General features: G+C 54.3%; 5 protein-coding genes and 1 non-coding gene across 6 annotated transcripts; 2 read left to right on the forward strand and 4 right to left on the reverse strand.

Moving 5' to 3' along the window:
* Positions 1 to 1,284: 1,284 nt before the first annotated feature.
* BDP55DRAFT_627907 (uncharacterized protein) lies at positions 1,285 to 4,495 on the forward strand (the record flags this gene model as incomplete). The annotated part of the gene is made up of 2 exons (XM_060571822.1): positions 1,285 to 1,380; positions 1,481 to 4,495. The coding sequence occupies 2 exons, from the start codon at positions 1,285 to 1,287 to the stop codon at positions 4,493 to 4,495; spliced, it is 3,111 nt and encodes a 1,036-aa protein (XP_060433904.1).
* Positions 4,496 to 5,192: 697 nt separating this feature from the next.
* Positions 5,193 to 9,356, reverse strand: BDP55DRAFT_690925 (glycosyltransferase family 28 domain-containing protein; the record flags this gene model as incomplete). Its single annotated transcript, XM_060576918.1, has 4 exons — positions 5,193 to 6,367; positions 6,417 to 7,318; positions 7,376 to 9,050; positions 9,113 to 9,356. The coding sequence occupies 4 exons, from the start codon at positions 9,354 to 9,356 to the stop codon at positions 5,193 to 5,195; spliced, it is 3,996 nt and encodes a 1,331-aa protein (XP_060433905.1).
* A 1,896-nt stretch (positions 9,357 to 11,252) lies between these two features.
* On the reverse strand, positions 11,253 to 11,340 carry BDP55DRAFT_t71. Its single transcript has one exon. It is a non-coding gene; the product is annotated as a tRNA-Tyr (tRNA).
* Positions 11,341 to 12,075: 735 nt separating this feature from the next.
* Positions 12,076 to 13,522, reverse strand: BDP55DRAFT_649957 (Sec61beta family-domain-containing protein). Its single transcript, XM_060573947.1, has 4 exons — positions 13,245 to 13,522; positions 12,806 to 13,016; positions 12,566 to 12,661; positions 12,076 to 12,499 (listed from the first exon to the last, which is right to left on the reverse strand). Exons 1-4 carry the CDS (start codon positions 13,245 to 13,247, stop codon positions 12,465 to 12,467), a joined length of 345 nt encoding a protein of 114 aa, XP_060433906.1. The 5' UTR covers positions 13,248 to 13,522; the 3' UTR covers positions 12,076 to 12,464.
* Positions 13,523 to 14,567: 1,045 nt separating this feature from the next.
* Positions 14,568 to 16,200, reverse strand: BDP55DRAFT_627910 (NLI interacting factor-like phosphatase; the record flags this gene model as incomplete). Its single annotated transcript, XM_060571823.1, has 3 exons — positions 14,568 to 14,879; positions 14,935 to 15,084; positions 15,142 to 16,200. 3 exons carry the CDS (start codon positions 16,198 to 16,200, stop codon positions 14,568 to 14,570), a joined length of 1,521 nt encoding a protein of 506 aa, XP_060433907.1.
* Positions 16,201 to 17,866: 1,666 nt separating this feature from the next.
* BDP55DRAFT_649963 (uncharacterized protein) lies at positions 17,867 to 19,047 on the forward strand. Its single transcript, XM_060573948.1, has one exon. It carries the CDS (start codon positions 18,210 to 18,212, stop codon positions 18,699 to 18,701), a length of 492 nt encoding a protein of 163 aa, XP_060433908.1. The 5' UTR covers positions 17,867 to 18,209; the 3' UTR covers positions 18,702 to 19,047.
* The last annotated feature ends 1,550 nt before the right edge of the window (positions 19,048 to 20,597 follow it).

Genomic DNA, 20,597 nt, shown 5'->3' on the forward strand with positions numbered 1-20,597 from the left:
GTCCTACCGAGCCCTAATTGCCAAGTTCCTGGCGCATCCCGTCTTGTCTCTTTGGTACCTTATGTTAGCCCTCTTTCTTTGCTGCTGAATTTTGCCTACATCATGCAGCTTCTCTCCAGTCCGGCTGAACCTGTGCCGGGACCTCTGCCCTGCTGCACCTGTTCTCAACTCCGACCCTCAACTCAGACGTGCTCTGGGACGGTAAAGGGCTGATCACCATCCCATCTCACGTTGCCCTGACTTCTATGGGGTAGGCCGTCCGGTGTGGTCTGCACGCTGTCGGATGGGAGCTGCTTACCTTAGCTAATATGCGCGTTGGCTACCTCACACTCACGCCAATTGTCTATTGAGAAGGCATCCCCATGGTACCCATCTCATCCCGCCAGTCCGTGTCCCGCTCAATGGCCATGGCCCTTCCCGGTTGTCGTGCAGACGAGACCTGGTAGAATCTGACCATGATTTGACTTCACTTGTTGTGCCCGTTCTTAATGGTCCAAAGTGGTTGCTCAACGTCTGTGGTGTCATTGCGATCTTGTTGGTCTTGCCCTCCAAGGTACATTGCCTTCGGTCAGGGTGCTTGAGATGTTGTAAACAAGCTCCAGTTCTGCAGTCTGCATAAGGTGCCTCCGATGACTGGGATCCAGCTTATCCCGATCTGCAGTTCCTTCTATTCCTTTTTCTCTTACCAGCATCAGCAAGCATCCCGCGTTCGAGAACCCCTCTTAGTCTCAGCGAACCCCGGATCCTTCCCAAATATCGACCCTACCCTGCTCCTTCCTCCCGAATTCCCTTTCGTGACTGCCCCTCGCTGGACAATTCACACAATTCTTCCCTTTCCTTTGGTTTCACGACGACAACGTTACTTTGTCGCACTTTCTCTCATTGGCCTTGGCCTCTCCGATACCTAATTCGACCGTGTGTTGACTCTTCCGTCTCAACTTCTCCGGATACGCGCCCGTCTTTCACCGTCTTTTTCTGGGCCACGCCTCGAACCGCGCGACGACGTCTTTACAGCACCAATTCACCGCCGCGCCCTGGGGGTTTTCGGCCTCAATTACACTTCGACAAACCGTTTATTGCATCACTTTCCTAGTTTTTCACTCTAAGCATACGCCATATCAGCACCACGAAGGAACGACAGCGCAGAAACGCCTCAATTAGCAACGCCTCATCTTCTTTCCACCATCTGCCAACACTAGCTGGCTATCCTCTTCCACCTTTGACGCCACGACTCCACTTACGAAAATCCACCTCCAAACACACCTCGAGACAAGATATCCAAGAATGACTGCAACGGGCGCTCAACGCGAGTCGACCAAGCCGCAACGCGGCAGGTCTGACAGCCTTCAGAAGATGTTGGAGCTGGAACATATTCGGAAGGTAGGCCGATCCCACCCTAACCTGACGCCTCCTACTACGTCGCATCCACACCCAATTTGGCTATGTTAGCTCCCACCCACTAACACGCTTCATCTTGTAGCTCGAGCGTCTTCAGGGGCATCACTCCATGCCTGCTATGCCTGCGGCGACCCATCCCTCTCACCTGGCGTTTCAGCAGGTTCTTCAGCAACAGCTTAATCATGGCCGACCCGCCCAGTCACCTCCGAAACTAAAACCTTTTCCCACCGTTCATCCCGCTCCGCCTGTGAAGCCTATCACTCCTCTCCAGTCTCGCCGGAGGGAGTCATCTGCCCAACTTCCCACACAGAAACCCGAGCTACCACCTTCTGCCATGAAAGCGGTCCGCCGAGCAACAGCGTTGCCTTCTCTTTCTATTTCCGTTCCACCGCCCTCCAACGTCAAATCGGAAATCGATCGCGGGTCGGAGCGCAAGGAATCGGTGGAGCACAAGCACAAGACAGTGACGTTCCTCGACGTTGATACCGTTGACGAACCAACTGCCGACGACGCATCCTCCATCTGCCACTCACCAAGCTGGGAATCATTTGGCCAGAACAAAAAGAAGGAAAAGAAAACCGAAGCGAAAATGCGCAAGAAGGAGAAGGAACAAGCCGAGAAGCAAGCCGAGAAGGAGGCCAAGTCTGTGAAGAAGAAGTTGGCAGCTAAGCTTAGCAAAGCTGGGCCGAACACCAAAGCTTCCCCGCCAAGACCTCCAAATGCATCGAGGTCAATCTCCAGTCCAACCGTGTTCGTCAATGAGCATCTTCGGTCAGCCAGCGCCCAGGCCTTCTATGAGCCTCCGCCTCCGATTCGTCCTCAGCATGCCAGGCAACGGTCAGACTCAGTAGCAATGCAGCTGAAAGCTGCTTTGACAGGCCACAAGACTCAGAATCAGTCTCATCACAGCGATGACCAAGGCTTCATTGGAGGCTTGAAGCTGGAGCAGAAAAGACAGGTCGATGCGGGCATACCCTTCAGAAAACCCAACCCACCAGCCTTCCTGACTGGCCAGAGGTCTCACTCATTTGGGCCCGAAGTGAGGGTAACACCTCCAGCCATGACGCCTTCAGCATTACCACGCTCCTTCTCATTCGATCCACAAGGAGAAAGGCCTGACGAATACGACGAGGGCTTGGACGAGCCCAAGACTCCGCGATCTGCTTCTATCAATACCCCTACTTGGTCTCAGCCTTTGGTTTCGCCCACGGCGCCGCCTGTACCAGATGTGAGCAACTTCCAACAATGGATCAACGACACGAAGCAATCGCAAGTGCCTGCCGACGACGACGAGTTGGAAATCCACAACGGACTCAGCGAGGTTGTGGTTGAGCAAGAACGAGGCCGCAGACGAGAGAGTTACGTTCACCAGTCCCGCCAACAGAGTAGAGAACGGTCCATCAACGGCTACAGAGAGGAAGTTCGTGTCTCGTCTGCCAAATCTCATTACCCTCCAGCTTCCAATCGCCCACTTCAATCCCGAGTACACTCCTCTTCCTCGGACAGCAGCTCAATGGGCTCCAACTTCCCACCACGTAACGGATCGCTTTCAAGCCTCGGTGGTTACAAAGATCAGCCAACACCAGGTGAAGATTTCACGCTCACATTCCGCCTTCCTTACACACCGCCCGCAGGCAGCCCCGGACAGCCATCATTCGATCGGTCTACTTCTCAAGGACCACCCATGTCTAGAATGATGTCTAGAGAGATACCCCTGCCTCCCGAAAGAGCGGCATCACGTGAGGGGCATCCGCCTACCCCAGGAGCAGCCATCAGAAGTTTCAAGGATGCTGCCAAAGCAGCCTTTCAGAGAGTGTCACCCTCGGGATCATCCAAACCGCCTGTATCCAACTATTTCACTAGAGCGGCGCGCGACACTACAATGACACCCGACTCGACGTCAAGCTCTAGATACTCAACTGACGAACCGTCCCCTTTCACGGCCCCGCCTCGTCCGTTTGCCGAGTCTACCGAGTCGGCTTCAAGAGACTCGTCAGCACGCCCGACCCACAGGTCGTCAATGTCTTCATGCGACGAGTCTCTGCCTTCTCCGTCACCTGCCACTACTCCTGATTCCTCAAGACCGCAATCCGAGAAAGGGTTGCCACCTTTGGACGGAGAACTCGGTCGGGTCGATAACGAGACGGTGGTTGTTACAAATGACACACGATCGTACAGGCTTTCTCACAAGGCAGCGATGCAGACAGCCTCACCAATTGCCACGAATCAACGGATCAGCCTGCCCCCTCAAATCCCAGTCCAAAACCATGAGGCCCATCTCAACGAGCTTGAAGCGTTGGTGACGGAGAAGTTTGGCAGAAAGGCTAGCGTTGCTGATGCCGAGGACAGCGACTCGTCACTGAGCTATCCCACTCCAACACACACCGATAGTTCGAAAACATCCGCAATGGCAACCCCTCTTACATCTGCCTCCTTGACGAGTCCCTACGATTATGGGAATAATGGGCCCGTTCAGGAGGCCAGCAACAACATTGGAACGGTACAAGAGGAAGTCCTCAATGTCGTTCAGCGTCGTCCGAGCTTGACTAAGAGCCGCTCGAGTCCTGACCTCGCACTTGACACGAGTTTCCTTCCGAAACTCAAGCACCAACCTCTGGTGCCTCGGTCTCTTGTTCCGCCACCACCGCCGCGCTCATCAAAGCGTGGCTCTGTTGCTAACTTACATGCAAAAGCAGCCTCGCAGTCTTCGTTCCCTGTGGATGTAGCCTCCAGGAAAGCGATAGTGTCCACTAAAGCGCCTTCGAATCCCTCAAGCTACCTCGAAGAAGCCCGCAAATCAATGCCGCCACCGCGCTCGAGCCGCGTCTCGCGCGCGTCTATTGTTCCTCCCAGCGGTGTCCCTGAGCCTGTTGCCAAGATGCTTGTAGAATGCTGTAGCTGCAAGTTCTTGCACGACATGCCGAGCAAGGTCTACGAATGCATGGCAAAACCCGACAGCATGGTGGAGGACCGGAAGCTGGGAGTCAGCGGGCTCATCTCTACGACAGTGAAGTGCCCATGGTGCGCTCACGGAATGACGACAAACTGCTGTGCAGGATATGCGGCAGTGATCTATTTGAAGGAGAAGTTGCACTAAGTGGAAGGGCGGAAGGAACACGAAATAATGCAAAGTTTGAAAAGGATAATGTGACGATCTGGCTATACACTTGCTCGTTTGCGATTGAGCTCCCACTGAGCCAGAAGAAAATTAGGAACGAAAGGAGACAACAGGAAAAGGAGGGTAATCATACTTGCCTAGCAAGTTTGTGTAAAGAATTGTATCATTAGGAGATAACATATCATCAGCCAGCTCTATGGGTGGAGACTGACTTGAGAACCAATACATCCATCAGCTGTAATACTCTTGGAACCGCGTGAGTGACTTGGTTGAGCCACTTACACGCCTGTGCAGATGATGCAGATATGGTCAATGTGATATAAAGTTCGCACTTCGCCGTTCTATTTCCCTCATCCCACTCTGGCCGTGCCTGGGCAAGTCACCCGACCAATCATGCCGCATCGTTGAGGACGTCAATTGCCCGATCGGGCCATCATTCCAGAGACGAGAACCGCCCCCGCTTCGTTCCTCCGTGAAAATATGTCCCGCAGACATAGAGAGAGTGTCTCTAGGCAATTCGCGAGGAAAGGGTTAGAATGTAGATCGGATTATACTCGGGAAAACTAAAATGGTATCTCGGATGTGCTGGTGCCATCTATCTGTCTCACCACCCCCCCCCCCCCCCCCCGCTTCAACCCCATCATTGCAAAAAGAGAACAAGAAAAGAGAGAAAAGATCACTGGTAGGAACTCGACCCTCCAGGTCGCCCACTCATTTTCAAACTCTCCTCCATCGCCCTCCTCAGTTCCTCGTCCTCGTCGTCGTCAGCATCCGCCGCAACATCGCGCGCCTTACCCTTTGACGCATTCCGCCGGAACTCCTCCTCGGCGAGACTCTGCTTCTTGACATACTCCATCACGACATCCTCCTCCGTCCGCGCCGCGGCGTCCTTGTTCTGCTGCTCCCTGTGCGCAGCCTCCGACGCCTCAATCGCCTTGCGGAGTTCCTCTTCCTCGTTTGTGTTTCCCTCTGCGTGCTGCCTCTTGGACTCTTCCAGGATCCGCCGCAGCTCCTCGTCGTCTTCGTGTGCCGGGGGCTGCTGCTGCTGGGCAATCTTGGATTGCTCAAGGGCGCGCTGGAATTCTTCGTCGTCGCCGTGTGATCCCTCGCCCGGTTGTACACCCGCAGCTTTAAGCGACATGCTTTGGTTGATGGCCTGCTCGATGAGGCGCTGGTATTCCTCATCCGTGATCTCCAGCTCGGCACTCGTGAACGGGTCTTGGTCCAGGTTCTTTTCGTCTCTGGCATGAGACGCAGCCTTCTCGGCCCGTATGTCTGGGACTCCGGAGCTTCGGAAGTGGTTAACACTTGCGCGGATGGCCTGCTCGACCGCAGCGTCTTCTTCGGCGTTGCCACGCGAAGTCTCGGCGACAGATACGCGGATGGCGCGCTCAAACTCTTCGTCCTCGGCGGCACTCGTTGAGCTAGGCTCCGAGAGCGACAGATCAGACCTTGAGGCAGGGACAATGGCCTCGACATGACCCTTCTTCCACGCTTCTTTCCGGGCATGGAGTTGTTTCCTTTCCTCAAAGGACAACTTTCTCGTGTGGGCCCAACCCGTGACCGGGGCCGTGAGACTCTTCTCGGGTTGTTCGTAGGGTCCTTCCCCTTCAGCCCTCTGCTTCTCTCGCTGCTCCTTCAACTTCATGGCCTGGAAGTTTTTCAGGTCAAACTTGACATTGTTCCAACGCGCAACGACGTCTTCGCGTTCCGCGACACCGGCACTATCCATGTCCATTTGTCCTTGCTTCATACGAGACGCAATGATGTAGTTCTGGACGCTACTCGAAAAGGCGTTGCGGAGGGTAGCATGGACACCTTGCATGGTATACGCGGGGACAGACCATACAGCTTTACAGGTTAGTAACAGTCATCCACACCATGGCACGGGTCAACTCACCAGATGCAGGCTTGAGAATCAAGCCACCAATGCCCTTGCCGAAGCCCTTGATGAGGCCTATCCCACCCTCCTTCTCGGCACCCTTCAGCGGCTGAGTGACCAGTCCACCGATGCCGTCAAACATGCCGTAGCCGAATTCCTTGGCAGCGATTCTGATACCGCTTGCCAAGTCCGTCACCTTCTCGGGCGGTCGGACGGTGTCATCGTTGTACAATCGAGGGGCATTCCGGAAACCCCGTGCCAAGCCGAGGCACACATTCATCGGTGTCTTCACACCGGTAGTAACGATGCGACTAACACTCGTTCCAGCTGCCACGGCGGCGTCAACGCCCACATTCGCAGGCATCGATTCTTTGAACGACCTCTTTCCCGGACTGTTGGGTGGCCTCACTGATTGAGTCGTCGACGCATGCTCTGAAGGCGTGGTCTCGCTGCGAGCAATCGACGCACCATCAGGGGGGCTGAAGACCATAGAGGGAGCAGTGGAAGCCGTCTGGGATTGTGTTAAAGACGCCGTATCCGGCTGTGGAGATTGCGGCAACGTCGGGGTAGAGCCCTCCATTTCCATGAGGCCTAGTTGCGTCGAGGACTCCGAAGCGTGCGTGCTTGGAGCCGCAATTGATGCCTTATCACTCTGATGTAGAGATTGCTTGCTTGAGGTCTGGTGTAGAGACTGCTTGCTTGAGGTCTGGTGTAGAGACTGCTTGCTTGAGGAAGCTTCCGTTAGGGCAGGTGTTGTAGGCTCAGGGGTCTTGTCTCCTTTGCTGCGACTCTTGAACAGCTCTCGGGGAAAATCGGCCACAGCCATACCGATACTGCTAATATCTGCGACCAGCGATGTTGAAACTGCAGAAATAGGATCCCACGGCTGGCCCTCCGTGATGTATTCCTTGGGCCGATAGCTGTGATTTGTTAGTTGCCATTCTACATTGTGTGACCACAGGAGCACGAGTACTCACAGCTTGAGATCGGAGTACTTAATCAAGCCTCTCTCCACCAACACTGCAGCAGCCATGGGACTCAAACGGACCTTTGTCCTTCTTACACGCCAAGCAGCTGCCCGACTAGGCTCAATAGAGCACCTAAGTTCGTCGGTGTCCAAGTGATCGTGAAAACTCTTACCACCTAAATCAGTACCCTTCTCCTCGCGAATCTTGTGACCAAGCTCCTGGGCTCTAGCTTGGGTTTCGGGCTTGATGGCAAATGTGATGGCTTCGCCAAGCTTGTCTCCAGTGAGTTCCTTGTAGGGAATGGGGTCCGGACCAGCACCGGCTCTCGAGACCATAGCTCCCCAAAACGGCTGGTCACCAAAGAATGGCACAATGATGGTAGGCTTGCCTGCCTGGATACCTGCGGCAGTAGTACCTGCACCGCCATGATGGCAAACTGCCGACACGTGCTTGAACAGCCAGTCGTGGGGTACATTGCCCAGCATGAAGACACCTTCCGGAAGTCCAACATCTTCCGCGCCTAGGCCGCCCCAGCCCTTGGAGACCAGCGCGCGCACACCCGTCTGATGAACAGCGTCGAAGATCATCCTGGTCAGGGCATTCGGGTCGTCAACTACGATAGAGCCGAATCCGATGTAAACGGGAGGAGGCCCAGCAGCCAAAAACGCTGCCAAATCAGGTTCCGGGGTGAATGCCGAGGCCAGGTTCAAAAAGTAGAATCCTGAGATGTCGATCTCGCGGCCCCAGTCATTCGGCTTGGGAATCAGTGCCGGAGACCAGCAGTATGTATAGGGGATCCTCAGTCTCGTCAACACGCCCGGTGCCCAAATCAGTGACATGGGCTCCAAGTCCAGCGCTTTATCTCTGAACCGGTTGATGACGTCGCCCAGGCCTTGCCATGTCATCATTTCAACCAGCGCGTAGGAAACATAGTTGGTCATGACCGTGTCGGTATTTGTCGACTGAATGTTGGCCAGCGGGTGAGGAAAGGCGCGCGTAGGCGTCCACGGCATAGTGAACATGAGGTGTAAAGGAATTCCCATCTTCTCCGCGATATGGATATGCGCGAAGCTTGGTGGGTTCGCAATGATGGCATCGGCCACAAAGGGCTTCTGCGTGGGATCGCCAGGGATTCCATAGTGCTCGTCCAACGGTTGATCCTTGGCATGCGGTTTCGGCGGCGGCCCCAACCCGTTGCCCGCCTCGATACACGAGCGCCAGCACCCGAGAAGAATATCCTGAATTCCCCTACGGCGCTTGCTGACCTCTCCGCTCTTAAGGGTGTCGAAGCCAGGCATCAGACCGGGGTTCTTGACCATGAAAGCCATGAGCTCGGCGGGGTCGCCACCGATGCAAAAGAACTCTAGCCCATTCTCCTCAACAAACTTTTGAAACGTCGCGTGTGTGGCTATCCGCACGCGGTGGCCGTAGGTATCTTTCAGCACCTTGCCGAGAGCGACAAAGGGCTGGACGTCGCCTCGTGAGCCGACGATCTGTATCACGACGTTGAGCTGCGGGGGAGGGGTCTGGCCCGGCTGGCCTCCGAGACTCGGGGGGATGTAGGCGGGAGGCAGGGGCGCCTGCGGTCGCTTGTCGGCGAGGAGTTGGTTTCGTAGCGTCGGGGCGAGGATCTCGGCCAGGCGGTTGCCGCTCTGGTTGATGTTGATGTTGACTCGGCCATCGCCTAGTATCACTCGTCAGCGGGACCTTGCGGTGTGGGTGTTGCTGGAAGGAGGTGAAAGTTACCTGTGACATTGGCGCCGGCTTCGAAGCCCGCCTGGTTGAACTGCAGCTGGTCGGGAAGGTCGCCATAGGCCGGTGGGGCCTCGGTCTCGGCCTCCAGCGAGGGCAAGCTGAATCCGTCAGAGACGAGGGCGTCGGGAACTTCTTGGCTGTCCGTCCTGTCGAGGTTCAGATCGCTGGGCCGTCGTGGTGGCGGGGGAGGGGCAGACGAGCTCGCGCCCGCTCCTGGGTTCTTGACAACCGTCATTGCGGGGAAGGTCAACTTGTCGACTCCTCAAGGCAGGGATGCGAAGACCAGTGACGATGTCAAGGGGTACTTAGGTTGTTTCCAAGAGTTCAGGTCATCACGGTGAGTTGGGCTGCAGGTAGAAGCGGCGATGTTCGTGGCTGTTGTTGTTGTTGTAGTGTTGACGTTTGATAGCTTTCGACCGAAAAGGGCGCCGTCTCAACAGCGCAACAAGCTTAGTGACACAAAAGAGGGGCAAGCAGGAGTGGCAAGATGGGAAGATGTGGGTGTGTACAATTATATTGCTTAACAGGATTCTCCCTGAGTCCGGATGTGGAAAATAAAGACTGGTTAGAAAGCAGGATCTAGAGGTGCAGTGACAAACGAGGTGCTGGAGCGAAGGCAGGCAGCATAAGTATTCAGCCCCGTTTCATCATCGGAGCCAAAAGCTGAGATGATCAAGCTCGTGAGAAAGACCCTAGAGCTTCAGTGGGTTCGAGGAACAGATTAGAGGTGGGGTGGGAGCGGATAAGGGGCCACTAGCGACATCTCCGCCGATACCTACGCAGGGCCTCCACTGCCCTGCCATAAGGTAATGGAGAAGAGGGAGGTAGCCAACAGCACCGCCCTACGCAACCATCCGAAATGTCGCATCAACAAGTTCAACGCCTCAGTTCAAGCGAACTGGACTGGGCGATTGGCACGGGGCGCTCCCGGCTTGAATTTGCATGGGACGGGGGATAGAGCTATGACGTCCACCTCCCTCCCGTAACTTCATTCGTCCAATGGCCTGACGACGTGGGGGAGAGGAGGCGTTGAAGATCCTCCAAGAAAGATGGCATCGGCTGAGCCAATGACGGGATGTTTTGATGGGACGGTTTAGAAGAGTGCCAGCTGGGCCTGGTTCTGGAACCCCGCACAGCCACAAGACTCAAGACCAAGAGAATATGAGTCTGGAGGAACAGGGGTGACCCGTTCCTTTAGCACACGCGTCTCATACAAGCGAAAATATCTAGGTGAGGTTCTAGGTAATATTCCAAAGTCTCAGCAGCAGGCCTAGGATACCGGTTAGGCAGCAACTATAAGTCGTCTTCCGGTTTGCTGGTCAGTTGTAGTCGCGGTAGGACACTTTCAGGAGGACCAAATAAAGCTGGACCGGGGTCCAGGATTGTGTCTAGGGGACGCGTGGAAGCGTGGAGCTTTGGCTGTAAGGTCATGATTCTATTCCCCGTTCCTCGGGCAGCTCAGAGGTTGCTTCCGTCGGGGCAACAGCCATGTGAGACACATCAAGACTCAACGGTGTTGGGAACTCGAGCGGTAACTCATCGCTTCAATGTCAAACCCACGGGAAGGGCTTGACAAGAGTGCCATTGTCATCTCTTGCCTCGATGTTTCTTCAGAAATGCTGTAGGCTTTGTTAACGAATTTCCGTTGTTATTCGATATTGGTTGACTCGTCGGTGTTGGTTAACCTCATGAACTCAACTGCTTTATTAAGGGTGTATTCTGGGCAGGTTCTGAATAGCGACGACGCAAGTTGATATGGTTAGTGAAAACGCCAGTCAGTCAAATGTCGACTGGTTTGTTTCTTGACACAAGGGGGCTATGGTCGTTTGGCGAAGTTCGCGAACGAGTTGGTCTCCTGACTCGGCTGAAATTTGTGTCGACCAGCGACGACAACTCGAGTAACCTCCTTCGTATTTGGCCAGTCTAAGGATTCAAGTATACCTAGGTGAAGACAATGAGAGTACGTGAGGAAGGCAACGGAAAGCCTAGCAAAAGCCTAGCCACTAGGAACAAAAGCAGCAACAGCATAGATTACGCCAGCAAGCACAAGAGCAGAGACAAGGAAAGACAGGCGACAAGTCCCAGATAGCAAAAAGAAATTTTTGCAACGAAACTGCAAAATATTTGGTTCTCTCTCCTTCCAGAATCGAACTAGAGACCTTTCGATGACAACGTAACCATTACAGTCGAACGTGATAAACCAACTACACCAAGGAGAGGAGAAGGCAGCTGGGCTGCTCTCGGTGAATCGTTGCTATTTTCGCTGATTTTTTTGATATGAGTATCCATTTTGGAAAATGCTGCTGTGTATGTGGAACTGTGGATGAACATGAAAGCAAAGTGGCCAGCCGAGTTATTGGCCAACAACGGGAATATGGGGAAATACCTAGGTACGTGCTCCGTACCAGGGAAAGAGAGAAGGGTTGGTGGGGATGGGCATTTCCTCCAATTGGAACTTACCGTGGGCGCGCGCGCGAGCGGAACGTCTCTGGTTACCCAAAAGGGTTCGGATATGCCATACTGGCTTCCAATCACGTGTCCTACGCAACTTCACTATTTTTGACCAGCGACTGGATTCAACTAAGCTCAATTCCTGCTAACTCAGGACGGAAGCAAAGAAACTTTGCTCTTTTCCTCTGTTTTATGTTCCTCTCAGGGACTGTAGGTTTGGAAAGACTCTTGATTATCCTCACAGGTGATCCGTCTATCCGTACTTCGCGGCACAAATCAGTTGCCTCCACCTCTCAAGTCGCCATTGTGGGACGGTGGATCAGCCTTCTCACCTGGGCAGTCACCTGCCCATAGAGCTCAGGGTCGCCGCAAGGGGGTGAGATAGGCAGTCTGGGCAAAGTCGTAACTGAACTTGCTGGAACATCGAGGTCTCTACCCTGTTTTCGAGGCTCGAAGACTACAGCTTTAGAGGCAAATGTCTCCTTCTGTCAGAAACAGCAAAATGTTGGGTTCCAGTAGTTATGTTGGACTATCTAGACTACAAGCGTAATAAAGTAAAAAGAGGTATAATACAGCGGCGCGCATCAGTCATGCACTCTGCCTCCTTGACCAAGTTGCTCCCCCTCTCGAGCACAAGCAGGCAACTCCACTGTCCATTATCGTCGAAAGGTTGCTTTTGTGTTGTTTTTGATGTCAGATGCCACTCCTCGCATATCCCAAAAGGACTCTGTGTTTATGCAGGCACAGTTCTTGCTTTCTTTCCCGCTGCCATGGCATTCCTTTGGTGTGTGTTACGGTAGCATCACTCTGGCGTTTGCGGTTCCTCACAAAGCCTTGTGAGCTCCATCCAAGGCTAGCTTTTGCATCTCTCCCATGTGTCTTCCCAAGTCGCTTAAGAGGAGAACTTGCGGGTGAGCTTGGCAATGACTGTTGCGCAGTTGGGTCAGCTGAGTGCTCAATTAAAGGAGCAATGGGTCCATAGCTCAAACTTACTGTGAAGGGCAACAACGCTGAAAATGAAAACAAGGGAAAGAACGAGAACGACAACGGGGTCGACCTTGAGGCCGGGAGATTCGTCGGTGTAGAGTCCTAAAATCCACATGTTAGCATCCAACTCCCAATTATGAAACCACGAAGCTTCTTCGCCTCAAATCCTGCCCAATTCCAACCAATTCACCATATCCGCCACATCATCTCTGAAGGTTTAGGGACACGTCATGTGTTAAAACGTACTCAGCATGGTGCTGCTGCTACCGCCAGCACCGGCAGCTCTCGTGCTGTTCGGCCGCGCATTCGCAATCTTCTCCTTCTGGTCGGCAGCCGCGCGGCGACGGATGGCGGTTCTGGGGCCGCCGGGGGGAGTAGGCGAAGAGGGACGCGCGACGCTGGCGCCAGAGGCGGCGGCGCCGGCTCCGTTAACGGGCGAGGAAGGGCGAGGGGAAGACTACGATACCACAAATTCAACGTCAGCAATTTGTTCCCGTCAGTCTGTAGGTATCGTGGTCGTGGCGCGCGCGCATTGATTGATCACAATCAGGCGCATACTCCAAGTACACATCTCGTTCTCAAAGCTCCAGCAAGTCGCGTACAACATGGTAGAGTAAGGCCACGACGTGCAATCCAGCAAGGGGAGCTCGGAGTGACCAGCAGCGGCCAAAGGACATTAACTTACCATTGTGAAGGAGTGTGACGAGGGAAAAGATCCAAGATCGCTGCAGGATACTCGGAAACCAGGAGAATTCGTTCGAAAAAGTCGACGCGGGAAGGAAGAATCGAATTTCGGAAGGGTGGTGTGGGATGTGGATGGTCGGTCGTGAGCGCGTGGTGATGGGAACTCGAGCTCTCTAGAGATTCGGGGGTGCAGCTGCGCTCAAAAGTGGCAGAGTTGAGGCCACAGTTTTGGAAAGGGGACCAGCTACCGCCCAGGGGATTTTCCGACCCGACGTTCCAGACCCCCCTGGGGCGGCGAACATACCTTAATGGGTGGCTGCTCAGCATAGCGGACTAGCGGCTCCCAGAAACTCCACTGACCCCCTAATCCTGGCACGACCAGTCAGGTTCACGACCGGAGGGCATGGCATACATGGTCATCCTGTCATTGCGAGGTGCAGATGCATCAATTCGTCGGAGCACATGCTTTACTTTCCATTCTCTCCGCCATTCCAGAAACGCAATTGCGCACTGATAACCTTGTTAATGCTTTCAATTGAATTTCGAGGGTACTGTATATCTAGGAAGCAGCCGCGCTCTGCAGCTAAAAAGCTTCCATGTGACGGCGCCAGCTTATGCAGCACATGGTGAAATACAACACAACGCAACGCTTTCCTGCAATAGCTCTCTCCTTCTCGACAATTGCCGGCTATAATGGCAGGAAGATGAAATGTCTGCTTGCAGACTCCCGGAGAAATGTGGTAGTTGGGGGTAGTGTTAGTGGTGGTGGTGGAGTGTACGATTTAGACATAGAAAAAGAACAAAGGGAAAAACAATATCCTGCCACGTAGAGGGCATCATCCCCTTCAGATTCCAACCCGAGGACCCATGGTATCCCTAGCCGCCTTTTTTTTGTTCTTCATGATGACTGATCTTCGACAGACATCTTTCGTTGGGTTCCTCGACCGCATTATTCGAACAATGCCGACGAAGAAGCACCAGGTGACAGAAAAGCCCCAGCTGCCCCAGTTCGGCCATCCCAAGCTCCAAAGTGCCCTGACTTTTTTCCCTTTCCGATCCCGAGGTTCTTCGATGGAAATTGTCATCCTCGCGGTCCTTTGAAATGCGGCCATCGAGCTTTTGCTGCATGAAAGCCGCCGTGAGCTGGCTCAGTGGTCTGGTACCTCCACCATGCTCATTATAAGGTAAGATTAGACAGTGATACATCTACACCTGCTGGAAACGAACCATCTCAACCCAAACGCCTGCCGCTATGATGGGACACGCGGTCCTGCAAACTTCTTCGGAGGTGATGAACGAAGAAAAGAAATTGGTATCTTTAGCTTCAAAGTGTAACGTCGAGAACCAGGCTGACGTCCTGGACATCCGACTTTGCGAGGTCTTCTAGAACGGGAATCAAATCCAGCAGCTCATTATCGTGCGCGTCTGAAAACCAACTGCTGATCGGAACGGCATGCTGGGGATGGAAAATGTACGACGTGGGAGAGTTATCGATGATGATGGTGTCCTTCAAGTCTCTTCCCACCTGGGAAAGATCCTTGACGTAGTTTCCTTGGTGGTTGTAGCAGCTCTCGCGGAAAAGTCTATGGTGAACGACCTTGTGGATATCGAGCTGGTCTAGCAGCGGGTCGCCATACTTTGGATGAATTAGCACACGAAGTCAAGTGGTAGGGTCGAGAAGTCGATCTTACCTTTGAGACTGACGCAGTAAAGACCACCACTTCATAAAGCTCGCCAACACGCTTCATGAACTGATCTACTCCTGGTCTCTTGATAACATAGACATTATGATAATTGCCCTCGATTTCAACGGGGATAGTGAAGTCGGCTTGGTGGAGAATCTACAGATTTGTGAGCAACGCTGTGGGATAGGGCCGGGTGCCAGCTTCCATGCATACCTTGAATGAACTGTGGACCAAGGTCTCGTCTAGATCAAGCACGAGACATTTCTTGCCCTTAAACTCGGGCGCAATGGGAGGCAGCAAGAACTTTTGCTCCGGAAGGGCCTCAGCAGACTCGACCGGGACTGACACCGGCAGAGGCGGAGGCGGTGGCAGCTGGCTAGTCGGTGCATCCTCTACCGGGGGAGGTATTTGGTGCTTCTCTTCTGGTTCGGGCGTCGCATCGGGCATCGCTTCGTCTCCCTCCGCATCCCTCTTGTCTGCTTCCAGCACTGGCGCCTCTTTGGTCTTCTCACCGGTGGTCGACTCTACCGTGATCGCAGGCGCGGCACTGCTAGCTCCGGCATTGCTGATGACATTTTGCTTGGATTCGCCAGCCTCTCCGCCAACAGTAGAATCATCGGCAGTGGTTGCGCCGGACACACGCTTGCCTTTGGCCTCAGTTGCCGTCATTGGCTGCTCGGGCTGGGGCTGCTTCTCCTGGATTTGCGGCTTGTTCGAAGGGACTTGTTGGTCCTGCGGGGTGGGCTGTCGGGACTTGGCGGTGGTCGGTCTCGCGGGCAGCTTGTCGAGCTTGTGGACGGCGTCGTCGCCGTTCTCAATTGCGTTCGCGTTGTCGGGGACACCGCAGCACCCAAGCAGGGCGAAAAGTCCGCCTTTCTTCTTCTTCTGAGGGGGGTTCACGGGAGAATTCGGTTGCGTGTTGCCGGGGGTGTTGGTAGGTTCGGTTTCGATGCCGGATCGGTGGCTGCCAACGCTGCCATTTCGATGGCGTCCTAGAAAGCTACCCTTGGACTCTTTCGAGCGTCCGCCGATGCTGTTTCTCGAATCGCTGACTGTTGCTCCGCTCAGCCCTGTCGACGTGGGAGAGGATTGATTGCGCTGCGAGGAAGACCGAGACGGTACATGCAGGAAGCCCCTACCCTTCTTTGAATTTCCACCCTCCTCTGGCGCCAGAAGCACCTTTTCCTTGGACATTTCTTGACTTGACTGACCGTTTTGCTGGATCTGTGGTGTGATTTCGTCTGGGTTGGATGGTTGTGGTCTCTCGGACATGATGCTGTCGAACTAGAGCAGGGCGTGGTTAGCCAAGACCATCAAAGCAAGACCAACGGTTTGCATGAATCAAGCGACGATGCCCAGGAGGGGCTGGCGAGCACCAGTGAGCACATCTAGATCAAACATGACACTACCGCCTCTGCCTCTCATTCCAAGGTCTAAGACATGACCGAGGTCGTGTTTGTCGACTTGTGGGCGCCCGAGATGAAGCAAGCGGTGCGCGTGAAGGTGGGCTAGGACCAACAGACGAACGAGCATGCCTCCTCCCTCGGTGAGGCGGTGTGTCGCGCAAGCATGGGATTGATGGCAGACAGGGTGCGTCGTGGACTCGGGCAGAGTTGAAAATGAAGTGTCGTCACTCACCTCCTTTCTTCTTGGGGTCCGGCAAGCCTTCCCAGAATCCTCAACCCCTTAACTGAGCTATTGTCGGCCGTGAAAGGCCGATTCGCAAAGCTCGTCGCGCGGTCCGAGGTGAAAGAGAATTGTCGGAAAGTAAAAGATCGACGCGGGTGGGCGATGGATGGAATGGAAGAGGAGGAAAGGCGACGTCCCGGTGAGGTTGTCGGTCGAACGCGGAGAATGGAAGATGGTTTGGGCTCAGTCGCGCAAGAAGCGGCGCCAATGGAATGACTAGGTGGGCGAGGCAAGTGGCTGGGCCTGGGGGGGGGGGCAATGGTTTACGGCGGCGGCCAGTGTCAGTTGGAGTCGGTCCCAAGGCAAGGTCGTAATGGTTGGCGGTGGTGGTGCTCGAATCAGATGGGAAGAAAAGTGGGCGAGAAGAAAGCGAGCGAGCGGTTGCAGGGTACAGCAAGGTACGTCGCGGAAGAAATTAAGGTTCGCTGGTAACAAGTGAATGGGTTGGCCTTTTTGGAAAGAAAAAAGAGATAGGTATCGAATATCGGTCGAATGGTTTTTTGGGGGGGGGAAACGAGGCAGACCGAAGAGGTCGGGAACGATGAATTTGGCGAGTTTGCTGATGCGTGAAAGAGGACGAGGAGCGAAGAATGGAGCAACGGCAAGGCGTGCAAGGAGATTGGAAAATTGGGGGGGGAGGGGTGGTTAGTGAAAGAGAGGATGAGAGAGACGGGAGAGTGAGAGCCCGGGAGAGCAAGCGAGAGGAAGAACGAGAGCAACAGAGCAGCAGAGCCAAAAAGCAAAGCTAACAACCCAAATGGCCAGTAGAAAGACAAGGCGTCGGCGGCGAGAGGAAGAGGAAGAGAGCAGATGGCAGCCCAGGGCCCGGGGGTGAGAATTAAGGAAGATGGGCAAGAGGACGTATCAGAGGCTGAAAGAGCGTGAAAGGCACAAGCGAGATGATTTGCCTTTGAAAGCAACACTTGGATGGGGTCTACTAGGGGCCAGGGGCTGGCCCGTGTCTACAGGTGCAGATGAAGCTGGGGGGCTGCAGCTCCAAGGGAAATGGAGACTAGGTACTCCGTAGAGTGAGAGAGAGTGAGAGGGAGAGAGAAGCAAGAGAGCAAGAGACCTGGAAGGGTGTGGGTGGGTTTCCCGGTGAGATTAGCCCGTCCCGTCCTGGTTAAGCAAAGGCCGGGCTTGAGAGATGGGGCACGATAGGGGGCTCGAAGAGATCACAGTTGACAAGATGTCTTCATACTGTTGGAGACTGATGAAGCTTGTGCAGCGGATAATACAATTAATGCAACTTGAGCCAGCTTGACATGGATGATAATGGCAGGAAGTGAGTCCGAGTGACGTCTTCTTGCCTCGAGATTTGAGAGTGGGGCCTCATCCTGCACTGACCATGTGAGGGGATCCGCACTGTGCCCTACACCAGACGACTATCGCGCCGCATCAGACGCCATGTCTCATCTCCCATTTCTCTCCCATTGCCGTGCCGCCAAGCTCATATTACAGAAATCTCCATGGTGGGAACACAAGCAGAGTCCATCCCGGCCCATCACACGCTTCGCAAGGAGCTAGAGCCTGAATTGGTCCAATTCGTAAAGTGAGATGGGCGACCGCGATACCCTCTTGGACCTCGACCGATGGGTCTGCTATTCGCTTTGGGAAGCTATTTAGCCAATGCACCAGCACAAGACATCTCTCCGACTCTCGTCTCGAGTCTGACCTTGGGAGATACGGTATACTTACATCGTGGATTCCGGGGTCTCATGTCGACCAGGAGCTTCGAAGCTGCTGGCACTGGCGCGGTAACCGTTCCTGGCAACCCCTCAAGGGCTGTGAGAGAAGCTGCGTCTGTCCCAGAGATTACTTCGTGTCCTTGGCCCTTTGTTGAGCCCATCACTCGGCATCCCAGTGCCGTCATTTCGTTTTCTCACAGTCTAACTAACTCTTTCATCAAGAGCAGGCACCAAAAACAGATAGGACGGGCAGGCAAAGATGAGACCCATAAATTACGCCCCCAGGGCCCAGGAACGATTCCAACGACGACAGAAACAACAAAAACCCACAACCCGGTCTGTGAGGTAGAGAGAAGAACAGCATCCCTGACACACCTGTCCGAACTGGCTCCATGATCCATCGCGCTCACAGAGAAAGACATTCTGAGGGGATTTTGTCTGACTGAGCCTGAGTCTCACTGGACCCAACCTGAGTCTGTTGCGTACGAAATACTGCCTCCGGAGTAATACCCACGAGTCTTGCCCCCGTCGTCGCATCAGATGCCTCCTGGTCTATTACATTACCACGCCTGGCGCCTCAAGTTGCCGCCTGCCTGGCTTGAATTAGCTTCCAGAGTAAGCACCGCGCGCAAGTGCCAAGGGCAAAGTGGGTGCTGCCGCCACCGTCGTCTCCTGCTGGGCCTTTGGGGGAGTAGTCTGGTCTAACGCCGGACCAGTGCAGGGTAAACTCAGCCGGGCGGCCATTCTCCTTTAATGCGTGCGCCGCCCGGGTCCCCCGTCAAGTAAGACAATTGGAATAAAATACAAGAAAACAACAGTCTCGACCTCGTCCCGATGCGCGACACCACCATCCATCTGCTAGCCCCCAGCATCCCCCTCCACTTTTTCCGATGCGGGTAGCAGATGGGGAGCTCTTCTGAGATGAGTGGAAGGTACGGAGTAGTTTCCAGACTGCAGACTTTAGAGTCCAGTGACACTGGGACAGAGAGCTCGAGGCATTGCTGGGCGAATGCCAGCTGCCATTTGCTCAGTGCATGAGGATATTGGGCGGTTGGAGTTTGCCTCATCCATGTTGCCTTCCGTCTGATAAATCCCCGCGCATTTATTGTACAGAGTTGAGGATTTCGTCTGAGTGAGGGTGAGTATGAGAGTGAGAACACCTTCAGTGAGATGGGCTCCCTCCCGAGCTCTCATGCAACTGCACCACTTCTCACTCACTCGTTCTACCAAAACTCCTCCAAAAGCCCCCTCCCCCTCGCAAGCCTCGCGATGACGGTTGGACAATCGCTTCATTCTGAAGCGCTCATCGAAAAGAACCCAGACATTCCAGAACCCCATCACCCCGAATCGACTCACAGCCGCAAAAGAACGTCCCCGACCAACCAGCATCCGTACATGCTTACGGGGGCAAAGATCCAGACATCCCAGACAAACTGCCCCCCTGGACCGCTCTATCCTCATTGGCCATGTTACCGCCCGATTGAGTGACGGATCTGGTTGGGCGGGCACACACACTCTCGTCTCAGTTGCTCACTCACTCCATTCACACACACTCTCTCGCATACAACCAACCTTGGCCTCTCTGCCTTTCTGATGCATCTCCCATCCCACAAGGTCGCCAAAAGTGAACAGAGTTGAACAGGGACGAATAAAAGAGAAGAGTCCCCAAGTCCCCAACTTTTCCAAGGTTGGGTATGCAGGACGCAGGTTTGGACCACTCACGCACCGCGCAGCAGGGGTGTTCTCATGCAAAGAGGGCAATACCGCCGCCAGGGGAAGGGCTTCCCGATTCCGCACCCGCTGCGACCTGGACTTTGACAAGAAATCCAACCGGGATGACCCCCCGAAAGGTTCCCAAAGCAACGTTTTCCCAACGTGGATGTCTTCGCGCCGGATTCTGTGCTGCGGAGGAGGGGGTCCACCACCGCAAAAGTCGCAACCCGCAACAGCTTTTCACTTTAACAGTGAGATGAGAGATCTCTTGCAGAGATAGGTTTCCCGTATCTCATTCTCTCCCGCCCCCCGGTTCATCCGTTGAGCAGCTTGTGCCTTGAGGTATCCTCACAGAGCCCTCACTCCAAACCTCCTAGTCTACATCTCCTCCCCCACTGGCCAAAACGTCCGACTGTCGAGTGTCGACGAGTTCAAACTTCCCAGGCGTTGAATTTTCCCAAGAAAAAGAGTGTATCCGTAAAAAGAAACAAAACCACACACGGTGCGCCTGCATTAACCAAAAATGGTCTCGGCACGCATCTCCCGCCGCGCGTAAACATGGGATGACAGACTGCTTGA

Source organism: Colletotrichum godetiae (genome assembly GCF_030913485.1).
Source record: "Colletotrichum godetiae strain CBS 193.32 chromosome Unknown BDP55scaffold_6, whole genome shotgun sequence".
Lineage (NCBI taxonomy): Eukaryota > Fungi > Ascomycota > Sordariomycetes > Glomerellales > Glomerellaceae > Colletotrichum > Colletotrichum godetiae.

Coding starts and splice junctions, on each gene's coding strand:
- BDP55DRAFT_649963 (XM_060573948.1), top strand. CDS start 18,210: ATGGGTCTGCTATTCGCTTTGGGAAGCTATTTAGCCAATGCACCAGCA.
- BDP55DRAFT_649957 (XM_060573947.1), bottom strand. Junction 12,662..12,805: donor TAGCAGCAGCACCATGCTGA/GTACGTTTTAAC, acceptor TGTGGATTTTAG/GACTCTACACCGACGAATCT. Junction 12,500..12,565: donor CAGCGTTGTTGCCCTTCACA/GTAAGTTTGAGC, acceptor ACTGCGCAACAG/TCATTGCCAAGCTCACCCGC.